The sequence below is a fragment of the Phalaenopsis equestris genome, unplaced genomic scaffold (genome assembly GCF_001263595.1).
Source record: "Phalaenopsis equestris unplaced genomic scaffold, ASM126359v1 Scaffold000002, whole genome shotgun sequence".
Lineage (NCBI taxonomy): Eukaryota > Viridiplantae > Streptophyta > Magnoliopsida > Asparagales > Orchidaceae > Phalaenopsis > Phalaenopsis equestris.
Window position 1 is genome coordinate 5,096,217 of NW_018164444.1, and position 21,469 is coordinate 5,117,685.

The 21,469-nt window shown below is 38.2% G+C and overlaps 1 protein-coding gene across 3 annotated transcripts in view; it reads left to right on the forward strand.

Moving 5' to 3' along the window:
* The window catches only part of LOC110025737 (endonuclease MutS2), a 94,639-nt gene that overhangs the window by 43,969 nt on the left and 29,201 nt on the right, over window positions 1-21,469 (forward strand). For all 3 annotated transcript variants that reach the window (XM_020726372.1, XM_020726379.1, XM_020726387.1), the window contains 3 exons: window positions 15,960-16,007; window positions 16,615-16,745; window positions 21,358-21,440. In XM_020726372.1, coding sequence (XP_020582031.1) covers window positions 15,960-16,007; window positions 16,615-16,745; window positions 21,358-21,440 — 262 coding nt within the window. The remainder of the gene's footprint in view (window positions 1-15,959; window positions 16,008-16,614; window positions 16,746-21,357; window positions 21,441-21,469) is intronic.

The following is a 21,469-nucleotide window of genomic DNA, read 5'->3' on the forward strand; positions in this document are numbered from 1 at the left end:
CAGCAGGAGATTGGTTCAACAGGGGACTAGATAATATTCTAAAGGGCAGAAATTACTGTCCTTTCCTACCATCTTCTATTCGTTCTAATGTTATATATAAGCCTGTTATGTGTTTACGGTTTGTTTTTACTGATTTTTTTATTTTTGTCTCTAGTTCTCCCTTGCTAGGGCTGCGTCCGAGGACAGGTGGTGCTCCAGCTTTATACTGTTCTGAAGTGTTGATTACCTCCGTCAGTCCTTCTGACATACCCCCTCCTCTCTGTTTATCAGCCATCGACCAATCCACCTTCCCCTTCCCTGTTTTCAGTCGCTGTTGATCCTCCCTTTCCTCTTTGCTTTTAGGTGTTGGCCATTCCACTTTCACCCATCTATTGTGTCGTCACAAACTCCACCCACACCCTTATAGTTTGTTGCTGACCTTATCCCACTTCCCCGTCGAGCCGCTCTAGCCTGTTGCCCTTCGCATGGGTGGCAGACTTCCCTTTTTTGCACTCCAATCTGACAACTAGTCCTTTTTTACCCCTTCATATCACTGTTGAACCTCTTCCATCTACTTCCAACAACCACCTGTTTGGGGTTAGTTTTTACTGATTTTTTATTTTTGTCTCTAAGAGTTCTCCCTTGCTAGGGCTGCGTCCGAGGACAAGTGATACTCCGGCTTTATCCTGCTCTTAAGTGGTGATTACCTCTGTCAATCCTTTTGACATACTCCCTCTCTGTTTATCAGCCATCGACCAACCCACCTTCCCTGTTTTCAGTCGTTGCTGATCCTCCCTTTCTTCTTTGCTTTCAAGTGCTGGCCATTCCACTTTCACCTATCTACTGTATGGCCACAAACCCCACCTGCACTCTTATAGGTTGCTGCCGACCTTATCCCACTTCCCTGTTGAGCCGCTCCAGCCTGTTGCCTTTCGCATGGGTGGCAAACTTCCCTTTTTTGCACTCAAAACTGATAGCTAGTCCTCTTTTACCCTTCATATCACAGTTGAACCTCTTTTTGCTGCGTTTACTTTCAAATCTTCTATATGGATTCCTTCTCCCTTTCATTGAATTGTATCCAAGGAGATGGTGGTGCTCCGACTGTATCCTACTCCGAGATGGTGATTGTATCTCCCCTTTTATTTTCCCTAACCTGTCTCTTCCACTCCCTCTAGCTACCGACCACTGCAAGCCTTCCCCAGCCACCTACAACCCACTTCCCAGTCGTCCAATCTGTTGTCCAAACCCCTCAAGCCTGTTGTCTAGCCCCGCAACCTGCTGTCTAGTCGTCAAACCAGCTGTCCTGGCTCCCCTTATCTATTTTCCAGACTCCCGTTACCTACTGTCCAGCCTTTCTGCCATCCCCCCTCACTTTCCCAGCCTTCCAAACTACCCTACAACCCTCGACCATTTCTCTTTTCCTCGTCACCTTGCTGAAGCCATCACTACCCTTGGATCTTCTCTTCTGGTCCTCATTAGATATTTGGATTGTTATTGTATTCCCCTTTTTCGTTTGAGTCGTGTTGTAACCATATTTCTAAATTAATTAAAGTTTGCTTTGGTGTTTCCGCTGAATTTCATCTAGTTCCGATATTAATAGGTCTTTGAGCTTGATATATGGCATTACTCTATATCAATTTGAAACACTTTAAAACTGACCTACTTTATGCAATTTCTATCAAACATGCAATTTTTTCAGTGATTGAAGTCCATCGTGAAGCTTTCCTCATTTCTAAGTGTGTCAACCAGCTTGCAAAAATGCAAATTGCTTGATTGCAGTGATTTATTATGTTAAGAAAACTACTGTGAAAGAGTCTCTTTTTTAATTTTGCACCGGAATAAGATCACAGGATTTGGAAATCGGAATAAAAAAGATTTAAGCATAAAAATACAATCAAAACGACCAAATAAATACACAAATTTTACGGCAAAAAATCTGAGAACGGGAAAAAATCACGGAGTCACACCACCACAAATCCTATTATGTTATTTAGAAAATTTTACAAAGGACTCACATAAGTTTTTTCTCCACACTTACACGAAAAACTTACAGGAGGTGCATCTACAATCTTCCTTCTTTGATTCGACGCAAAAATCACGCTGAATCACCGAAATCTACCTCTTCGACACTCCTCACCTTTCCGGGATGTTTGTGAAAGAATACAGAAGAAAGAAACAACAAAACTCAACAAGAAAGACTTGAAATTGAGATTAAAAATAAATCCTGAAAGAAAACTGCCCCGGATGCTTAGGCGCCCAGACTTGGGCACTTAGAAGCCAAGTTTTTTGTTTGACGCCCCATAATGGGCACTAAGGCGCTAATAGAGCGGCGCATAGGCGCCAGTCCCTCTAGAAGTGAGTGCATATTAGCCCAAAACTGACGCCTAAGCACCGCTCAGTGGGCGCTTGAGCGCTATACCTGGCGCATTCGCGTCAATAACTCTGTTTTGTCTTCACACATCGTAACAATCTTCCACTTAGAGTCAAAAGCATCGAACACTGGTTATCTGTACCTGCACCTTGATCTGAATCGTCTTCATAGTCACGTACCGTGGTTACATATCGTGGTGTGGCTCACCACCGGTCTAAACCTTCGTGAAACCCAACTGAAGACAAATACAACTTCAGTTTCTCAACATTCACCACCTTTTCCAACATATATGCAATATTTTCAGTTGTATATATCTTTTTTAGAAATAACTGCTCGTCATCTAGAAGAGATCGAATGAAATGATAATTGAGTTGGACGTGTTTCGTCCTAATATGAAAATTAGCATTCTTAGCAAAATGAATCTTACTCATACTGTCACTGTAGAGCTTTCTAATCCCCTGCTCCTTGCCCAAATCTGCCATAAAATTCTATAGCCAAATCATTTCTTTGCTAGTATTAGTAATAACAACATATTCAACATCCCTAGTTGAAAGTGCAATGATCTTTTGGAACCTGGAAACCCAACTCACTGCTGTGTTCCTCAATATAAAGATGTACTCCGTTGTACTTCTACTGTCCACATCACTTACTAGATCTGAATATACGAATTCCTGTAGACTGATGCCCGCATTTCCATAAGAAAGTACCTTGTTGACTGTTACACTCAAATATCTGAGAATCCACTTTACCGCGTCCCAAAGATGCCTGCCTGGATTGCCTTTGTACCTGCTAACCGCTCTCGATGCTTATGTAATATTTGGCCTGGCATAAATCATCACATACAACAAACTTTCAACTGCTGAAACATAAGGAGTTTTCTTCATATATGCTTACTCTGTTTCAGGTTTTGGCGATTACTATTTAGAGAGTTTGAAGTGATTACGTAAAGGAATGCTAAATGGCTTCGTCTCACTCATGTTGAAACTCTGTAGGATCTTCTCAACATACTCTGCCTGAGAAAACTATGGTGTTCCTGCTCTTCTATCCTTGCTGATTCTCATCCCGAAGATCTTCGTGATTGGACCTAAATCTTTTATGTCGAACTCACTTGATAACTATTTCTTTAAACCCTTGATTTTCTCCATGTTTGCATCTGCAATCAATATGTCATTCACATAAAAAAAAACAATATATAACAGTTACCAAAGTGTTTGATGAAGCAACAGTGGTCTGCTTGACACTTCATGTACCCATTATCTAACATGAACCTGTCAAACCTTCTGTACCACTGTCTCAAAGTCTGCTTCACCCGTAGAGACTCTTCTTCAATCTGCAGACCAAATCTTCATTGCCCAAAATCTTATAATATTGTGGTTGCACCATGTATAGCTCATCCTCAAGATCTTCATGTAAGTAAATTGTTTTTATATCCATCTGCTTCAAATGTAAATCTTTCTCTGCTATCAGACTCAACACAACCTTGATAGCCATTATCTTCACTACTGGGGAGAAGATCTCTGTGCAATCCACTCATTCTTTCTACTGGAAACCTTTCACAGCAACTCTTGTCTTGTAGCACTAGCTATCATCCGACCCCTCTTTCAGCCTGTAGACCCGCTTGTTGTCTAGTGTTTTTTTTTTGCCATTTGGTATGTCAAATCTCAAGTCTGATTTGACTCCAAAGATTACATTTTTTCATCCATTGCGAGCTCCCACTCCCTTAAATCTTTAACTTGAGTGGCTTCCTCAAAACACCCTGGTTCACCACTATCAGCTAATAATAAATAGTGTAAAAAAGGATAATACGTTTGTATGGGTTATTTCACTCTGCTGGATCTTCTGACTTTTGTTGCAGACAACCGAGGAACTTCCAGTGTTCCTTTTGGTTAAACACTTATTTGTTCTCCATCTTCCTGATCACCAGTATCATCTATCTCCACATATCTGAATTCTTCAAAAGTTGTTGACTGTCTCTCCTATGTTCTGATCCTATCATTTTACATCTTCATTTTGTTGAAAGTGACATCCTTACTTTTGATGAATTTTTGACTATGATAATCCCAAAATTTATACCCAAACTCATTGGAACCATATCTAATGAAGGTGCACTTGACAGATTTTGAGTCAAGCTTGCTCCTGGACTCTGCATTAACACGCACATATGTAAAACAACAAATACTCTTAAATGAGATAGAAATACCTTTTTGTCACTATAGACTTCTTCAGGTAAACTTTCATTTAAAGGTACTGATAGACTACGGTTGATCAAATAAGTTGAAGTGTCTACTGCTTCGACCCAAAACTGTTTTGGCAAGCCTGCATATAGTTTCATGCTCATAGCACGCTTCGTGATTGTTCTGTTCGTGCACTCATCTACACTATTTTATTGCAGTGTCATTGGGACAGTGAACTCATGCTTGACCCCCTCCGTAGCATAAAAATTCCTGAACTTCTAATCACGGTACTCACCCTCATTATCTGATATGAGACAATTCAGCTTCATGTCTGTCTCATTTTCTATCATAGTCTTACATTTTGTAAAGACTTCAAATACATCAGATTTCTGTTTTAAGAAATAAGCTCATATATTTCTCGTGTGATCATCTATGAATGCAACAAAAAGCTCATCCTTACGTCAGTATGTACTAACTTCAGTTCCCTTGATTTCGCCACTGACTCACTCTTGCAGAAAGAAAATTTCTTCAGTTTGCCATGAATACAATCTTCACAAAAATCTAGATCAATTGATTTCAGACATGAAGCTTATTCTTTGAAAGTAGGGACTTCTCATTCATATGAGCAAGCCTACAATGCCACAAATCTGTATCCACATTGGTTTTAACTACAACAATGAAATCAACCATTTCATCGATCAAATAAAGGGTGTCTTCAATGTTACCTCGAGCGATCACCTATGTCCCTTGGTCACCTTCCAAGAATCACCTGTGAAAGTAGTCATGAGTCTTAACTTTGCTAGCTGGTTCACAGAGATGAAATTTCTCTTCAAACTAGGAATGTGTTTTGACTTTAGTACGCTTCCTTACCGTTCCATTCGACAGCTTGATATCAAAATCACCCTTTTTAGCTATAATGCAGGCTTTGTTATTTCCCAAATAAACTTTTCCTAGATCACTCATATCACTCTGAGTGTAGTTTTTAAATACTTTTTTATTGGGGCAAGCATGAAAAGAGGCACCTAAATCCACTATCCAGAATTCACTGCTGACCAAAGATAACACCAGAGAGTTATTTTAGATTTCATCTGTGGTGACATTAGTAGAAAGGGTACTTTGCTGCTCTCCATCACCAGCTTTCCTTGGAGCTTTGTAATCCTTCTTGTAATGCCCTTTCTTACTGTAGTTCCAACTTTCTCCTCTGCTTGACTTGGACTTTCCTTTCTTAGACTTGGAGCTGCCTCTGTCTGTATTCCTATCTAGATTCTCTCTCTTGTTATCAACATTCAACGCAGAACCTGCAAATTTATGATTCGTCGCTTGTCTGCAAACTTCTTTATTCAACATCGGACCCACGATGTCATCGAAGTTCAACTTTGAAGTTCCTGAAGAATTACTCACCAGTGTTACCACAACATCTCAGCTTTCCGACAATGAAGATAGTATCACCAGTGCTCTGACCTCATTATCAAACTTAATCCTCGCAAAACACAACTAGCTCTTCACAGTGTTAAAACTATCGAGATGCTCTATTATTGAACTGTTTTTCACTATCTTCATGTTGAAATAACTTCATCATCATAAAAACTTTATTGGAAACAGAAGGTTTTTATACTTTTTGTCCAGCACCGTCATGAGATCCACCACAATTTTCTCATTCACAATGTTAAACGCAATAAATGAAGAAAGTGTTAACCTAATCAAACCTAATGCTGTCTGATCCAACACTTTCCATTCCTAGACATAGATTCAGGCTTTTTTTGTAATTACTTGTAGTGATAAGTATAATTTTTTCTCATACAACAAATCGTCCACTTGTATCTTCCAGAATATGAAGTTCATCCCATTGAACTTCTCTACCTTGAACCTTGCTTTATCGATCATTGCTCCCATTTGAATCAACCCCCTTCATCCTGCTTTCATAACAGTTTGTTAAGAAACTACCGTGAAAGAGTCACCTTTTAAATTTCGTCGCGAAATAGGATTATGGGATTCGAGAAAATCGGAACAAAAAAAATTTAAACACAGAAGCACATTCAAAGTAACCAGAAAAACACATAAATTTTACATGGTAAAACCTGAGAATGGAAAAAAAAATACGGAGCTGCACCGCCACAAATTCTACTATGTAATTTAGAAAGTTTTACGAATGACTCGCACATGTTTCTTTTCCACACTCGCACGAAGAAACTTACATGACTTGCACCAACAATCTACTCTTTTTGATCCAAAGTAAAAATCACGCCAAATCACCAAAATCCATCTCTTTGATACTTCTCACCTTCATTGGGATGCTTTTCAAAAAATATAGAAGAAAAAAACGACAAAACTCAACCGAAAAGGCTTCAAATCGGGATTAAAAAGAAATCCAGAAAGAAAACTGCTTCGGACGCTTAGGTGCCTACTCGCCAAGCCCTCTGTTCAACGCAAAATTATGGGTGCCTATACGCCAATAGATTGGCGCCTCCCTCTGGATGTGGGTGCATATGCACCCAAAGCTGACGTCTAAGGGTCGACTCTACTGTGAGTCGTGCCTAGTGGGCGCTTGAGCGCCCATAGCCGGTGCCTATGTGTCGGTTCCCTTGCTTTGTCTCCACACATCGTAACAAATTACTTTGATAAAAAAATATAATTATCTTATGGAGGATCAATGCCAGTAAAAAAATAAGAAAAATAAAAGTAAAAAAATAAAAAAATAAGACATTCTAAATTAAGAAAAATACAAGCACTTGTGCGACCTTAATGAATGTGGGTAGGTGTTCAACTGGTTTCATGCAAGTTTGTCAGTCGTAGGTTCCTTGAGTAAACCATTCATGCTTCCATTTCTTTTTGAGAGCTCTCATCTTGTCGAATTTATCTGCTGAAGTCTTTGGTTTGGTCCATCGTCTAACAAAAGCATAGACATCTAGCTCTTCTAGAGTGATATTGATACCACTCCTAGAAGATATTCTGGAATGGGATTCAGCAGGGATGTGGTTGTGGAATGGCAAGTGAAAGGTAATTGCGAGTTCAACGGCTTTTGGATGGGGTTACATGGATAAATGTGTTGTTGGACAACAGGTTTGATGTCGTCAGTAGTGGTCTCGAGTGAAAACGACAGAGAAAACTCTGAATTAGCGATGATCGGGCGGCGAGGAAGTTCCACCATCATCTGCTTTAAGCTTTAAGTAATAAATTTTTTAACTTAAAATATATGTAGGCTACTATTATATGTTAAATATTCAATTCTTAATGACTGACTTTATTGGAAAGTACTCTTCTTAATAACCAACTTTAATGAAAAGTACTCTTCTGTTGTCAGAACGAAAAATTAACTATAGGGGCTTGCACCTATGGGAAACCTTGGAACCCAATTGAAAAAGTCCTCACAAAATGAGGTAAAATGTTTTTGAAATGTCTTCTCTATAATCCAATATGTCTTCTAAAATTTTAATCCTTCGAAGTTCTATCAACAAACAAATAAAAATAACAGAGAGGCCGGAGAGAGTGAAATTTTCGGAGCCCACATCAAGGATGGCCGTTGATAAAGTCTAATCAATGGGCTATTTGGCGATTGTGTGTAACGAATTACTCAAGTCGCTTGAGGTGGTCCGACATGAGAAACATTACATCGTGTTGATGGTCCAACGTTGTGTTCAAATTTATATTCCATTACAGCGCGTTGTCATGAGAAACATGTAATTAATGTGACAATGATTCATAGACATTGTTACGTGGATTCATGTGCTCTGTCTCATTTTCATGAATTCTTCGACCATGATTTTTTCATTAAAGTATCATTTTTTGGAACAGACTGTGCGAGCACGCTTGGATCGTCAAGACTCAAAGACGATTTAGATGAGCCCGTTGAACTCTACATCTGACTTTGTTTGGCGTAGATTGAGAGATTGGGCATTTGTCATCATTTTGAATATCACACAAAATTAAAATATAAAGATTATATGATATTCAAATATGAAATCTCCCTCCGATTAATTAAGACTAATTAAGGTGTGTAATTTCTTTTCTAAATTAGTTTTTTAGCACCTCTAAATTATGGAAGGAATTAAATCTCTTTTATTCCCCTTGGTTCTGTTTGATTTCTATCTTGCTTTGTCATGGGAGGCAAGTCACAGAGAAGGCAATAATTCCTTCTTTTCTTCAGTTTCACGGAGGAATTGGAACGCCTTTTTTTCACAAGTTTTTGTCCTGCGAACACTCATTCCTCCTTACTCTCATGTCGCCTCTGCCAGCCAGTTGCCAGGCCAACTTAGCTGATGAATGGGGATAAGTGCACATGGAGATGTGGACGAAATGGGTGCTACAGAAGAATGTATTTGTAAGCATGCACGAAGTGCGATGATTGTGCCCTAAAGAGGTTATGTGTGTATGCCGAACGTGAGGTCTAGAGAGATGATGGAAAATAGAAGGAATTCCATTTTATAAAGGACTAGTTTACTTGCATTTTTAATGTGTAGTACAGTTGTATGTGATGATCTTAATCATGTAAGGTATTTTATGGAAAATAATAAATCTAGCCTCGAATTGTATATGAGGACTACGTCATTCATTTCAAAGCTAATGAAAATATTTATTGATTGCCTTATGTTCAGTCCTAGCCTCCTCTCCTTCCCTTCTCGTCTTTATCTGACTGTGGCAATGTTTCTTCATTATGTGCTAGGAAGAATTCATACTGTGTGCAAGGATGCATTGAAGATTTTTTTCCTAAAGGCTTATTTCATATTTTATAACATCTTATTTAGAATCGTCACCATCACCTTCCTCTTCTTTCTTTTTCTTATCGATTTGGTACCAGAGCAAATTTTATTTCTTGGATCGAACCTATTTTGAGCAAAACTTTTTTTTTTTCCTTACTATGTTTACCTTGCAGCCGTGATTTAAAGATAAGAAATTTATGATGTATTCTTTCCTTTGTGTATAAACACTCCTAAAGTTGTTATGGCATTTTGAATTCATTTCTTTGTGAATAAAACTCAAGTTATGTTTTCTTACTTTTCTTCTTATTATAATTTTATTGACCTTTAAGTAATTTGATTTAACTTTTTTGTTTTTGGTCAGAATTTTGTGATGTTGGTGGCAGTTTTTTCCGCCCTTTTTTCTCTATAAATCTTCATAAGGTTCTTCCAAATTCTATTTTCAGGTTCATTAAGAGATCCCAAAATAGAGACCCAACCAATTCTAAGTTGAACCTAGCCCATTAATCCAAACTCCACAAGGTTTTCTAATCAAGCCCAAACCAACACAAAAGATGATCTTTAAGTTCCGTTTTGACCCTTTAAGTTATGGTCAAAGCGGCTTAGTCGTCAAAAAGATCCCCCTGGTCAAAGTGTATTACATATTAGCTCTTTCTCTTAAACATTTTTACCTCTCCAACACTCATAAATCATTGTCTTAATTCCCAAGCAACATACATACCCTCTCTCCCTCTAACTCATTGGAAGACCAATTCTAATTTACATCATTTCCTAAACACTCACATCCCCTCATCTCTTAAATATTTTATTATTCTTACACAACCGTTCATTTTCCCAAAAATCTTTGATTCCTTTTCTATTAATTAGCTGCAACATGATGTAGGAGTGGAAGAGGAAAAACAACGGAACAGTAGAAATGCAGGAGAGATAATAGTAGGCAAGGTGAATGAATTTGAAGTTAGCATTGAATTCTTCATCGAATCCTTGCTCACAACAGTGATTTCTTTTGGGACCCACCAAGATAACCTTCTTATACTTACTAAGGGAGAGGAATCGATAGATAGGAGGCTAGTGCTGACCATGTGAGACAATGCATTAATGTTTTTATTAGCACCAAAATTTAACATATAAATAATAGAAGTGCTACAATTTTGCACAAATGACCTTGCATAATTCAAGGCATGACACAACTCTGCTACTCTCTAAAAATGCAAAGAAATTAAAGTCCTTTTACATCATTAATAGCATTCCTTCGAAGGACAGAAATCTAAAACATAGGAGAAAAAATAAGCATAAAATTATTTTAAGTTATGGCAATATGACATAAGATAACACAACTAAGTTTCACCTGCAGTTGTGGACCTCTTGTTCTACTTCTCGTTCCCTTTTTTTTGTGGATGTCGACCGTTTATTTTTTGAAAATTGTTTAAATTTAAATTAATATATATGTATATATGATTATAATTTTAGAAAATAATATTTTAATTTTGAAAAGTGAGACCGAATGGATCTCACACATTTAATAGTTTAGATGACTGAGCGCGAGACCACAAGTAGTATACTATCTCGAAGGATATGCATATAACTTGTTGGTTGGCTTAACCACCTAAACTAAAAGATTTGTGACGTCCGTTCGGTCTGCGAAACTCTTTTTTATAAGTCGACAAGTTTTTCTATTTAATACAGGAGATTAAATAGGGTTTATATTAAGCTGAACTCTTAAGTTCCCTATAGAGTCAAACCTCTATAGTTAATTACATAATAAATGACCAGAATCACTTAAGAAAATTCTCGATTAAGATCAATGGTTTTACCTTCAAGATTGCAAATTTTAGGTTTCCAATGTTAAATATAAGGAAATCAAAAGGGAATGACTCAAAATAGGAACAATTATTTTTCAGGAGTCAATAGAGTGAAAGGTAGGGGATGTTACTGATTCGAGGGAACTCCGGGACTTCCTAACTATCCTACGATTGAATCTTAACTCTGAAGAGACGTTCTACATCTCGTTGTCGTGGTCTCGATTGCCGCTCTCAGTCCGCTTGCTTCCACGCTCCGCTTCTTGGAAAAACTACTCTAAGCTCCTTAACATATCAATTATAAGTTCGGGGTTGTGTTGTGTATAAATGTACAGTTATTGGGTCAGGGGCTCGCTACGGGTACCTCCTAAACCAGATGTCATACTGCTCTCTAATTTAAAAATCCCTTGCAAGTCTATAGAAGCAACATGAATTATAAAATGGAACATGCTACGAAACGCAGTAAACAGTAAAACAGTAATATTGCAAACATGAACTATATGTTTATGCAGTAAAGTGTGCAGTAACGAAAGTAAACACTGTAAATGTAAAGTAAACCTATATATCTGACGGGTCGACGGGTCCTGAAAAGAATTGAGAAAAAGCGGCAGATGACCCACGATAACTCAAAGAAAACCGTCAAAAACATGAGGAAAATCCGGCGGAAATCACGAATGATCTACAAAAATCCCGATAAAAACGTAGGAAACACACGAAAATTCTGAAGAAAAAAAGAAAACTGTAAGCATTTGAGTCAGGCTAGGCTCAGATTTAGGTATTCTCGAGGGACTCCGAATGTAACTATCGGTCACCCATATGTATAGAGCCCGAAATTCAACTAGAAAGATGTTCTACTATACCAACTTAGGAGGGTACTTCTTAGCCCAGTATCGGCAATTGATAAGTGGACAACCGAATTATGTTACTTAAAATTTATATTTTAGCATGCATATATGTTTCATGCATATAAGAGAAAGTAATACATATCTTTTTAGTCAAAATATTTTTGTAAATGACGTATCTGTTCTTATCGTATCTATTTTTATCATTTTTTTTTAATATGATTGTCTACAAGTCGATCGCACCATCGTGTTAGGAATGCCAACAACCTAAGAAGGCAAGGGTGTCCTGCTAGCTTGGTGTCGGTGAATAATATTGTCATCCTACATTTCACTGGGTTCCGGGATTGGGTCCCGATGTCGGAGGATGAAATATTATTTTGCTCTACCACCGAATGTCTTTATCATCAAGGCCTAACACCCCAAAAAAATTGTCCAACTTACGACCTTGCTTGATGATTTCATATATAGCTACAACTATATATGCGCACTTTTGTTTCAGACATAAGCGCCTAATACCCAAACCAAGAAGCAAAGAATGTGAACTGAAAAGTAAGAGAAACAAAAGAAGACTAACCCGCCTCCAAAATTAATTTAGCAAGGAAAGCCAAAGCGGTAGGAGGGTTAGCCTAAAATATTCAACCGGTGGGACTCCTTGATTGAGCAATGAAATGGAGCACTCTCCTCAATGCTAACTCCAACACATCTCTAAAAAGACATTATAGAGGATTCCAGACCAACCCCAAGCCTTCCCCAAAAATGCCAAAAGAAATTCTCATCTCTCTTTTCTCTCTTTTTTTATATTGAAATCAATTCAGTCCAAAGGATTGAGCCCTGGACTCTCTCCTAATATTTAATAGATTGTTCCTTGAAAAGGGTCATCCGAATTCTTCCAAGCATAAGGATTAAAATATTTCAAGCTCTCCATTCCACCCAAACTAAAGCTTCCTTGAGGTATGAAACCCAACACAACACCCAGGGACCCATGCAGATGCTCACGGCTAGGTACAATAGGTAGCCACCTGACCAACACAAAAAAAAGACCAACCCAGTTCTCTCGGGTAAGAGCAACAACCCACACAACCAAACCTCGATGTTCACAACCAGGGACAACAGAGAACAACCAAACAAGATAAAAGAAAACTAGGTGGGATGCTCACGGGCAGGGTAGCAAACCAAAACCACCAAACCAGGTGTTGACAAAAGGGGGGAAGTAGGGAACAACCAAACTGCAGGTATTCACAGCCAGGGACAACAGAGAACAACCAAATAAGACAAAAGAAAACCAGCTGGGATGCTCACGGATAAGGGCAGCAGCCCACACAACCAACCAACAAGTGTTCTCGGGTAGGAGGAGCAAAGGGGAAGCTACCAGTCCCAACACAAAGGGACAAGCAACATAAACAGGTGTTCTCGGGTAGGAGCAGCAAAGGGGAAGCCACCAGCCTCAACACAAAGAGAACCACAAACAGGAAGACTCACGATCAGGAGGAGTAACACAGAGCCCCAAAACAAGGCTTCTAAGAGCCCCAAAATCAAACGTCACCAACTGCAGGAGTTTCGAACAGAGGGAACAACACGGAACAAAGCTAAATTCCTTAAAATAAACCTTTTCAAAGCCTCAAAAAGACAATATTTCATTCAACATATGATTCAGATAAGAGGGGACAACAACAAAAAAAGAAAACAAAACAGAAATAAGCCTTTGAAGCAAGCTTTTCAAAGTCGCAAAACCAATATCCTAGCTGCACCAGTATTTCAAACCAGGCAACCACAGGGGGCAAAACCGAGCCCCTAAATCAAATTCCATGAAATCTACCAAAACCAAAATTCCCATTCAGCATACCCCTCGAATAGTGGGATGAACAGAGAGCAAAATCAGGCTCCCAAAACCAAATTAATTCGCCTGCATACGCTTCAAACAGAGGGGCAACAGGGTAGCAGCAAAACCAAAGCCCCAACATAAAACTCCGAAGGAAACCTCAAGAGTCAGCTACAAACGTTTTGAAAGGGGAAGAAGGCGGAAAAGAAACACTAGAACAAAATCCCCATCATAAAATTTTCAAAAGCCTCTGTGTCAAACCAATACAGCAAGGAAAACCGCAGCCCAGTGGAGTAAAATAGCCCCCTGAAATTTGAATATGCCAATATAGATGTGATTAGAACATAAGGAGCTACATAAGAATTGAATCTTGCCTTTCGTGGCCTACATTTCCAGCTAAACATCATAGAGCATTCAAAACAGGCCCAGCAGTATGCATTTAAACTAAAGTCAGCTACAATTCAACAGCAAGCCATGATTCCAACATTAAATACCAGCTAAGACAAATGAAAATCCAACAGCTAACAATGATTCCAACATTAAATACCAGCAAATACAAAATAAGCCACCTTACACATGTTTTCCCCCTTTTTTTATAGAGAAGAGAAATCTACGCACAATCCCTATCGAACAGAGAAAGAAGGCAGGGGAAGAAGAAAACATACACCTCACTTGAGCCTTTGCAAACAAAAGAAGAGAATCAGAAGGTTTCCCAAACACCAGGGTCGCAAGCACAAGCGGCGATTCCGACAGTCGCCCCCAAATTCTTAGTCCGTAACCCCACATCAATCCCCTCACATGGGCTTTTATAGGTGCGAAAGAAGGAAAGAAAAGCTCACTGGACTTACCCGGGCGAAGCCACCCCAGCAGAAAGAAGACCGCACTGCAACCAAGGCTACAGAGGTAGGAACTATCGGGAAGGAGGGAGATTGCCACATTCGTGACTCAGGGAACAAACGCACAGTGTCAACGTACCGCGTATGGGTTCACGCTCAGCGAGATGAAGCAAAAGGTGTTTCGGGAAGCCGCAGCTCGGGTAGAGGATGTCGAGAGAGACGAAGTCAACTCCTCGTCACACGAAGAGGAGGAACCAAGGGCAGTCGCAAGGTAGGGTTCGATTCGGGTCTAGGTGCGGGGAAGGGGACGAGGAAACAAATTAGGGATTAAAGGAAGATTAAAACCCACAGCCGCTCCCTATCTTATATATTTATATATTAACATAAATATTAATTATATAATATAAGATATGCAAATTTTTCCGATTCGTGCACTATTCAACCTTGTCCCGAACATATCAAGAATAAGTGTCTCCTCTAGCTAAATTCGACGTCTCGGACGCGCCGACTATTTGTTTCGTCATCCGGGGTCACCCGGACGGCTTCGTCGACGGTCAGGTCGAAAACGTGCCAAATTCAAATTTCTTTAAAATTACCGCCCGTGATCAATTGTTCCAGCAATTGATTCGAGTTTGATCAATCGCGAAGCCTTCTACAGGTGCAAATGATGTGAATTTCGATAATTACGTGCATCGACGCGTGAATTGTGGTATTCGTGCATCGTGAAAGCGTGCGAAGGTCGCAATGGGTTTCCTAAGGCTTTATATCCTATGGGTATTCGACTCGAGCTTCGTCACGTTTTAATCGACTCAACTAAGCGTTGAGGATTTAGGACCGGTCATATGAAACTGCGAGGAGTCAAGAAGTGGCTTGAATTTCTAATTGGTACCGGTCCCAGACTAGTCCTCTAAGAAAGTCGGTAGTAAACCCTAAGGCTAGATCCTAGGCTCTAAGAAGAGTAAGAGACCTCACAAAAAATGAGGTCAAAAGTTGATCTTTTGTTTCTTTTCAAATTTTTTGTCAACTTCTTTATAGTGCCGCCTTCCAGCAAACTGATTTTTCTTCTCCTTCCTGCAACTTTCCCAAACAAATTGTTACTTATGCCTTTGTCGTCAAGAAAAAGTTGGTGTTGGAGGTAGGGGTGGGGGACATTCTTGTCTAGAAATCTTTAGCAGTAGATTTAGTGGAAAATTCATTGTCAGAAAAAAAGTGATATTTTTACGTTGGCGTTGTTAAAAACGTTTTCTTGGTGCTTGGGCATTCTTTAAATTTTATCGCTTCAAATCTCTGTCTTCATGAAGGCAATGCACTTTTAATGAAAACATTATGTTACTTATCCATGAATTTCTGATCATTGCCTTGTGCTTTTAATCCAAATGTTATGTGAACAGTTTATGGTATTGACTTTCTGAGCACTGCATTTACTTTCAGTTTTTTTTTGCCAGGCTATTCGTTCAAATTCAACAAGTAAATCATTGGTACTGTTAGATGAAGTAAGTTGTTTACTAACATCCTTGTGTCAAATTCTTTTATGCTGATCTTCTTTCTTTTAGATTCCTTACTCCCATGCTTCTTCCATTTTGTTTTCTCCGCCAATTTATTATATTAGATTTGTTGAACTGGTATTTAATCAATACCCGACAATGTACAATTGTGGAGTTAATCGAAGATTTTGGCTTCTAGGAAAACAGAATGCGTGGTCTCAAGTTAAACTTCTTCAATGAAGCAATATAGTTCAGCTTTTAATGTTAAGTTTGATAACTCATATTTGGTGCATCCTTCCTTGGAAAGGGTATCATTCATTTGCTATAAATAGTGCATGTGTCTGTGTGTGTGTGAGAGAGAGTGAGAGAGAGAGAGAGAGAGAGTTTAGGACGATTTTACTGGAAGTAAGATTCAATACTTGGTAATTTACATTGCTTTTGATTAAGTGAAGTTTCAGTTCATGAAGTTTAGGACTGAATCAAGATAATCAATACTTGCAATTTTGATAATTCAAGATAATTTTGATTCAGCACATGATGCACCAAAACTTTATTAGTTAATTGTACTTGCCACTTATTTCGTTTTGTCTGGCATTTTTTTCTTCATTACCCTAAGGTTGGTGCTGGAACAAATCCACTTGAAGGGGCAGCCTTGGGGATGTCACTTCTTGAATCTTTTGCTGACAGCGGTTCTTTTCTAACAGTAGCTACCACTCATCATGGTGAAGTTAAAACACTGAAATACAGGTACTTCCCATTTTAGTTATAAGCAGGGTGATATTTGCAGCTATTGTCTTTGGAAAGTGCCAAGTATTGATTAGTAACAATTTTCACTGCAATTAAAATAACAATTCCGTCTAGGTTGAAGCCACATTAAAATCTTGAATGTTTCATGTCTCCTATGGGCTTCATATCATTCTTATTTTGCTTGGGTTTGAGATAAAATTTAGAGCCATATTTTTGTTGTGTTTTATAATATGGTAAATTGAGACTTATTGTGATTCAGAAGTCAAACGTGCAAATCACAAAAACAGGCTCTATATATGGTAAAACTGTCAACATGAATCTTGAAGGGATCAAGCGGCTAGGTTGAAGCCTCAAACGATCGAAGTTACGAACCATAAGGTGTGATCCAAATTGGCTAAGTAGTTGACTGATTGCACAACAGGGTCGACCAACCATTATCAATTGACAAACCTAGCCAGCTGACCTAGTCGATGGATCTGTCGATCGACTGACCTCTCACCAAAATTGTACGAATACCTATGAGCGATCGGCCGATTCCCTCGACGAAATGATTTTGCACGCCGTCAACTGACATAATTGATCGATCCCGTAACATCTGACGATCGATGAATATTATATTTTACTTGTATAATAAATGTATTTTTTACTCGACAGACAGACCGATTCAGTTATTTTGGCAGTTACTATAACTGATCCCTTTCTTTTGTAACTCTAATTTTTAGACCCCTATAAATGGGAGGTCATAACATGAATAAAAGGGCTTTCAACTCTCTCTCTCTCTATTATATTTTCTCTCCTCTGAGCGAAGTGTGTATTTCGAAAGACAATTTAGGATTCAACAAACTCCCTTTTAATTCAAGAGAAAAATTAATAAAAAAAGACTGCACATTAATTCCTTTGATGTTTTACAATTGGCATAAGCTGCATTTCGTGAGTAGTCTTCTGCTAATATTATAATAGGGGCATTTACATACATACCGCCCAATTCATATGTATTTACATATCTGACACCTAAACTATACTTTTGTACATTTTCCCACATCTTTCATATCACATAAAAAAACCACCATTTTCTATTTTAAAAAGTGAAATTCACCTTTTTATGCATGGGAAAGGTGGAATGCATGTAAAAATTGAATTTTCAGTGTTAGATATGTGAATGCATAGGAGTGTTATGTATGTAAATCTTCATTTAAAATTAGGCTCTGTTTGACACAGCTGCGTTACCCCGGGAAGCTGTTGTGGGGAAGCTGCTGCGGGGAAGTTGGCTGTCTGTTTGTTGCATCTGTGTGAGAACAGCTGTGGGGTAGTTGTTTCTGGAAAAATGATTATTTTGCCCCTGTATAGTGAAGTTGTTTAAAACAAAACTATGACAGCGACATATTCGATAATTCAGAAGCTGAAATCGAAAAAATAACCATTCAACCAAAGTTTTTATTAAAAAAAATTAAGAAAAATCATGATTTAGTTAAACTAATGAGATCAATAATCTATCATCAACAGATGGCAGGGAACCCATAGTGCAGGGGTTCTTGGTTCCCGGGACACCAAAGTTGGGTATGTAGAAAAGCATATAAGAAAGGCCATCCAGAAGACTTATTAGGTCATATGACTCATCATGAACCTATAGAATTAGGATTTTACAATCACCAAAAAAAAAAGATTCGAACCAAATATTAAGTAATTGAAAACAATCAAGCGTAGAAGTTAGATACGTAAATACATAAGACTTTTGTGGTATGTATGTACATCACCCTTAAAAATACTAGGGCTTAGAGTAAACATGAATAATACATTCACATGCCATCAAAAGAAGGCAGAAGAACCATATAGTAGGGGATCATGGTTGCCAAATGCTCTTAAGACCAAACGTGTATATGTAGAAAAGCATGGCAAAAGAGAGGCCATCCAGGAGAACCCCTACGGTCATACGGTTCATCATAGTCTTCTAAAAAAATCAATACAATAATAAGGTAGTCAATGAACTGAAAAGGAGGCACAAGCACTGGAATATATATTGATACAAAATTGAAGCAATGAAAAGTAAAAGCAAATAGAATAACAAACAAATTTAGGCATTATGGATGGCCAATGCCAGAAAGTATATCAGAAGCGCGTTCGTCCATATATATTTTTCATAGATTATAAATTGCAAGTGATAAAGATAGCTGACAGTTCATGGTAGCACACGAGCTTGAGAAAAATTTTAATATCGGAGATGTATCAAATTTTCAATCTCCTAGCATATTACGTCCAAATGTGGAAAGCATTTGAACATTTAACTAATGTTTTTCTCATAAAAAATATCAAAATAACTTCTTCTAACATCTTCCAAAGTTTGCCAAGAATTAGATGGTGAATCAAAGAATGCAATCTACATTCAAACTAAATTATCTTTATCAAGCCGATGATCTCGTGACAATACAATACAAAATGCGAAATAATTTTGTAGACGTTCTGAAACAAATGTATAACTCAATCATAGAATGTACAAAATCTTATTCATATTCTGGCTCGGTGCTGGTTTTATACATAGAATGTCTATTCAATTTATCAAAGTTACTATCAAAATCTTACCTCCCAAACTTACAAAAGCCAGGGGAGAAGGCACATGCTCTGATTAGCTTTCATGCTCCTCCCAAATATTATCTAGAACTAGCATATACTTCTTAGATAACACACAAAAGATATGACTCAGATGAAACTTAGCACGTCTCCAAGTGGAGCATCTCTCATTCAAGATATTTCAACATATTAGCAATAACTTTTAAGCTCAAAATCCTCTTTCAGATTGTGATATGCATATTGTAAGAAAGTTGTCTTTCCCATGCCACTTTTCCCATGCCACCATCCCCCAACATGGATAGAAGAGGAATATTTTTGTAATAAGTAGTATGAATTTGGTGTTCATTTTTATGGCTTCTTAAACCATTGTATAATATATTTTCATATGTTGACCGCGTGCATCCAATCTCTTATATGCGCTTGGCCACAAGCAGAGACCTCTTGTAGCTTTTCCAGTTTCTTCTCCAAGCTCGGTTGCCATTTTAGCGATCAGAAAAGAGAAAAACAAACAAAGAAGAGGAGAGACGTCACAGGGATTGGTAAAATATTGGTGTAAACGCGGTAAGATAATATATAGCAGAAAACTGCTTGCCTTTCTATCGAATAGTTGCGGAGAGGAAATCAGAGCGGAATATGGTATTTCTCGGCTAGGAGGCAAGTATAATTGATTGAGGATCGTTTGCTCCCTCTTTAGCGGCGTGATGGCTGTTGTGAGCTCGTTGAACTCACCTTTCTCCTTTTCCTCCTGTATCCCGACATCCTCTATTCCCGATCCCCCTGCGACGGTTAGGGCTAAGGAAGCTCGTAGTCGACGGGGCAGGTAAAGAAGGTGAGGCGGGATCGAATGGAGGGGTACAAAAGTAAAATATCGGAGTGATAACGCGGGCCGGCATTTTGCTCAAATTTGCGGCTGCCACGAGGGAAACGTCGCGCCAAACGACCTTAACCTGCTGCCTCCCGCCGCACCCCGCAGAGACAGCCGCACCAAACAGACCTTTAGACTCTGCATCAACTCTTCTTTGTACCTCACCAACTGGCTAAATATTCATTCCCTGAGCAACTGCTTTTCTTGTTTTGGTATTTATATCTCGCTTCTAAAAAATTTCAGAACATTCTGTTTTATGGTAATCACATGCATAAGTGTTGACAGTTGGAGTGGAAAAGTCTACCGAGATATATGGGCAAAAATTAATTATTATTCCATAAAGTTACATGGGAGGTTGAATTTGCTTTACATATTGTTAAAAATTAGTAATCTGTTATATAATTTATAATTTACAATTAATTTCTGAAAAATTTTCCCCATCTGCTGAAGTTCTCAAGACATTTGATGCTCTTAGCCAGCTAGGAGATGCATGTGTACTATTAGGATGCAGTTTAGCGAAGGAAACTTTTGAACGAATTTCAACACATTCTTTGACCTTTGAGGTTTTTCCTATCAATATTACTAAGTTAAAAATGCATAGAAAGGCAGATATAATGCATCTCAGTATGCTTCGTAGGACACACATTGTCCTCCAACTATTTTCGAATACTGATGGAGAATCAATGCATTTAACTCTCTCAATCTACTTTATGTCTGAACACAATTTAGAAAAGGGGATCACTGGGCATGTCATATAAGTGAAACAAACTTTCGCTCTGTTAGAAATTACTTTTTGCAGCTAATTTTCTTCTATTGATTTAGAAGTTGTCAATGACTGGTATACTTAGAAAACTAGGCACTTATATCTCAATTACAAACGCAAAACTTCTCAGGTGTATTATGAAAGTTGGAGTGCTATGATAGTCCTATATCATGTATGATTGCTAAATTTATCTTGCCATATAACTCATTTCTACTTATTTTTAAGAGAAAATCAATATTTTTATGTTTATAAATGTTAACCATTCCAAATTGTAGATGCTATTTTTTGCTTTAATTTTTCCGATGTCAAATATTGATAGATTTTATCATCAATCAACATTAGTTCCTTTTTTCATGATCTGGTAAAAATTCCTTAGTTTGATTTTATGAATAATTGTCACTACCATTTTTTTGCCACAGCAATCATGCTTTTGAGAATGCCTGTGTAGAGTTCGATGAAGAGAGCTTACAACCAACATATAGAATACTTTGGGGAATTCCAGGTTCTCATCCATCCATGTTCTTTGCTCTA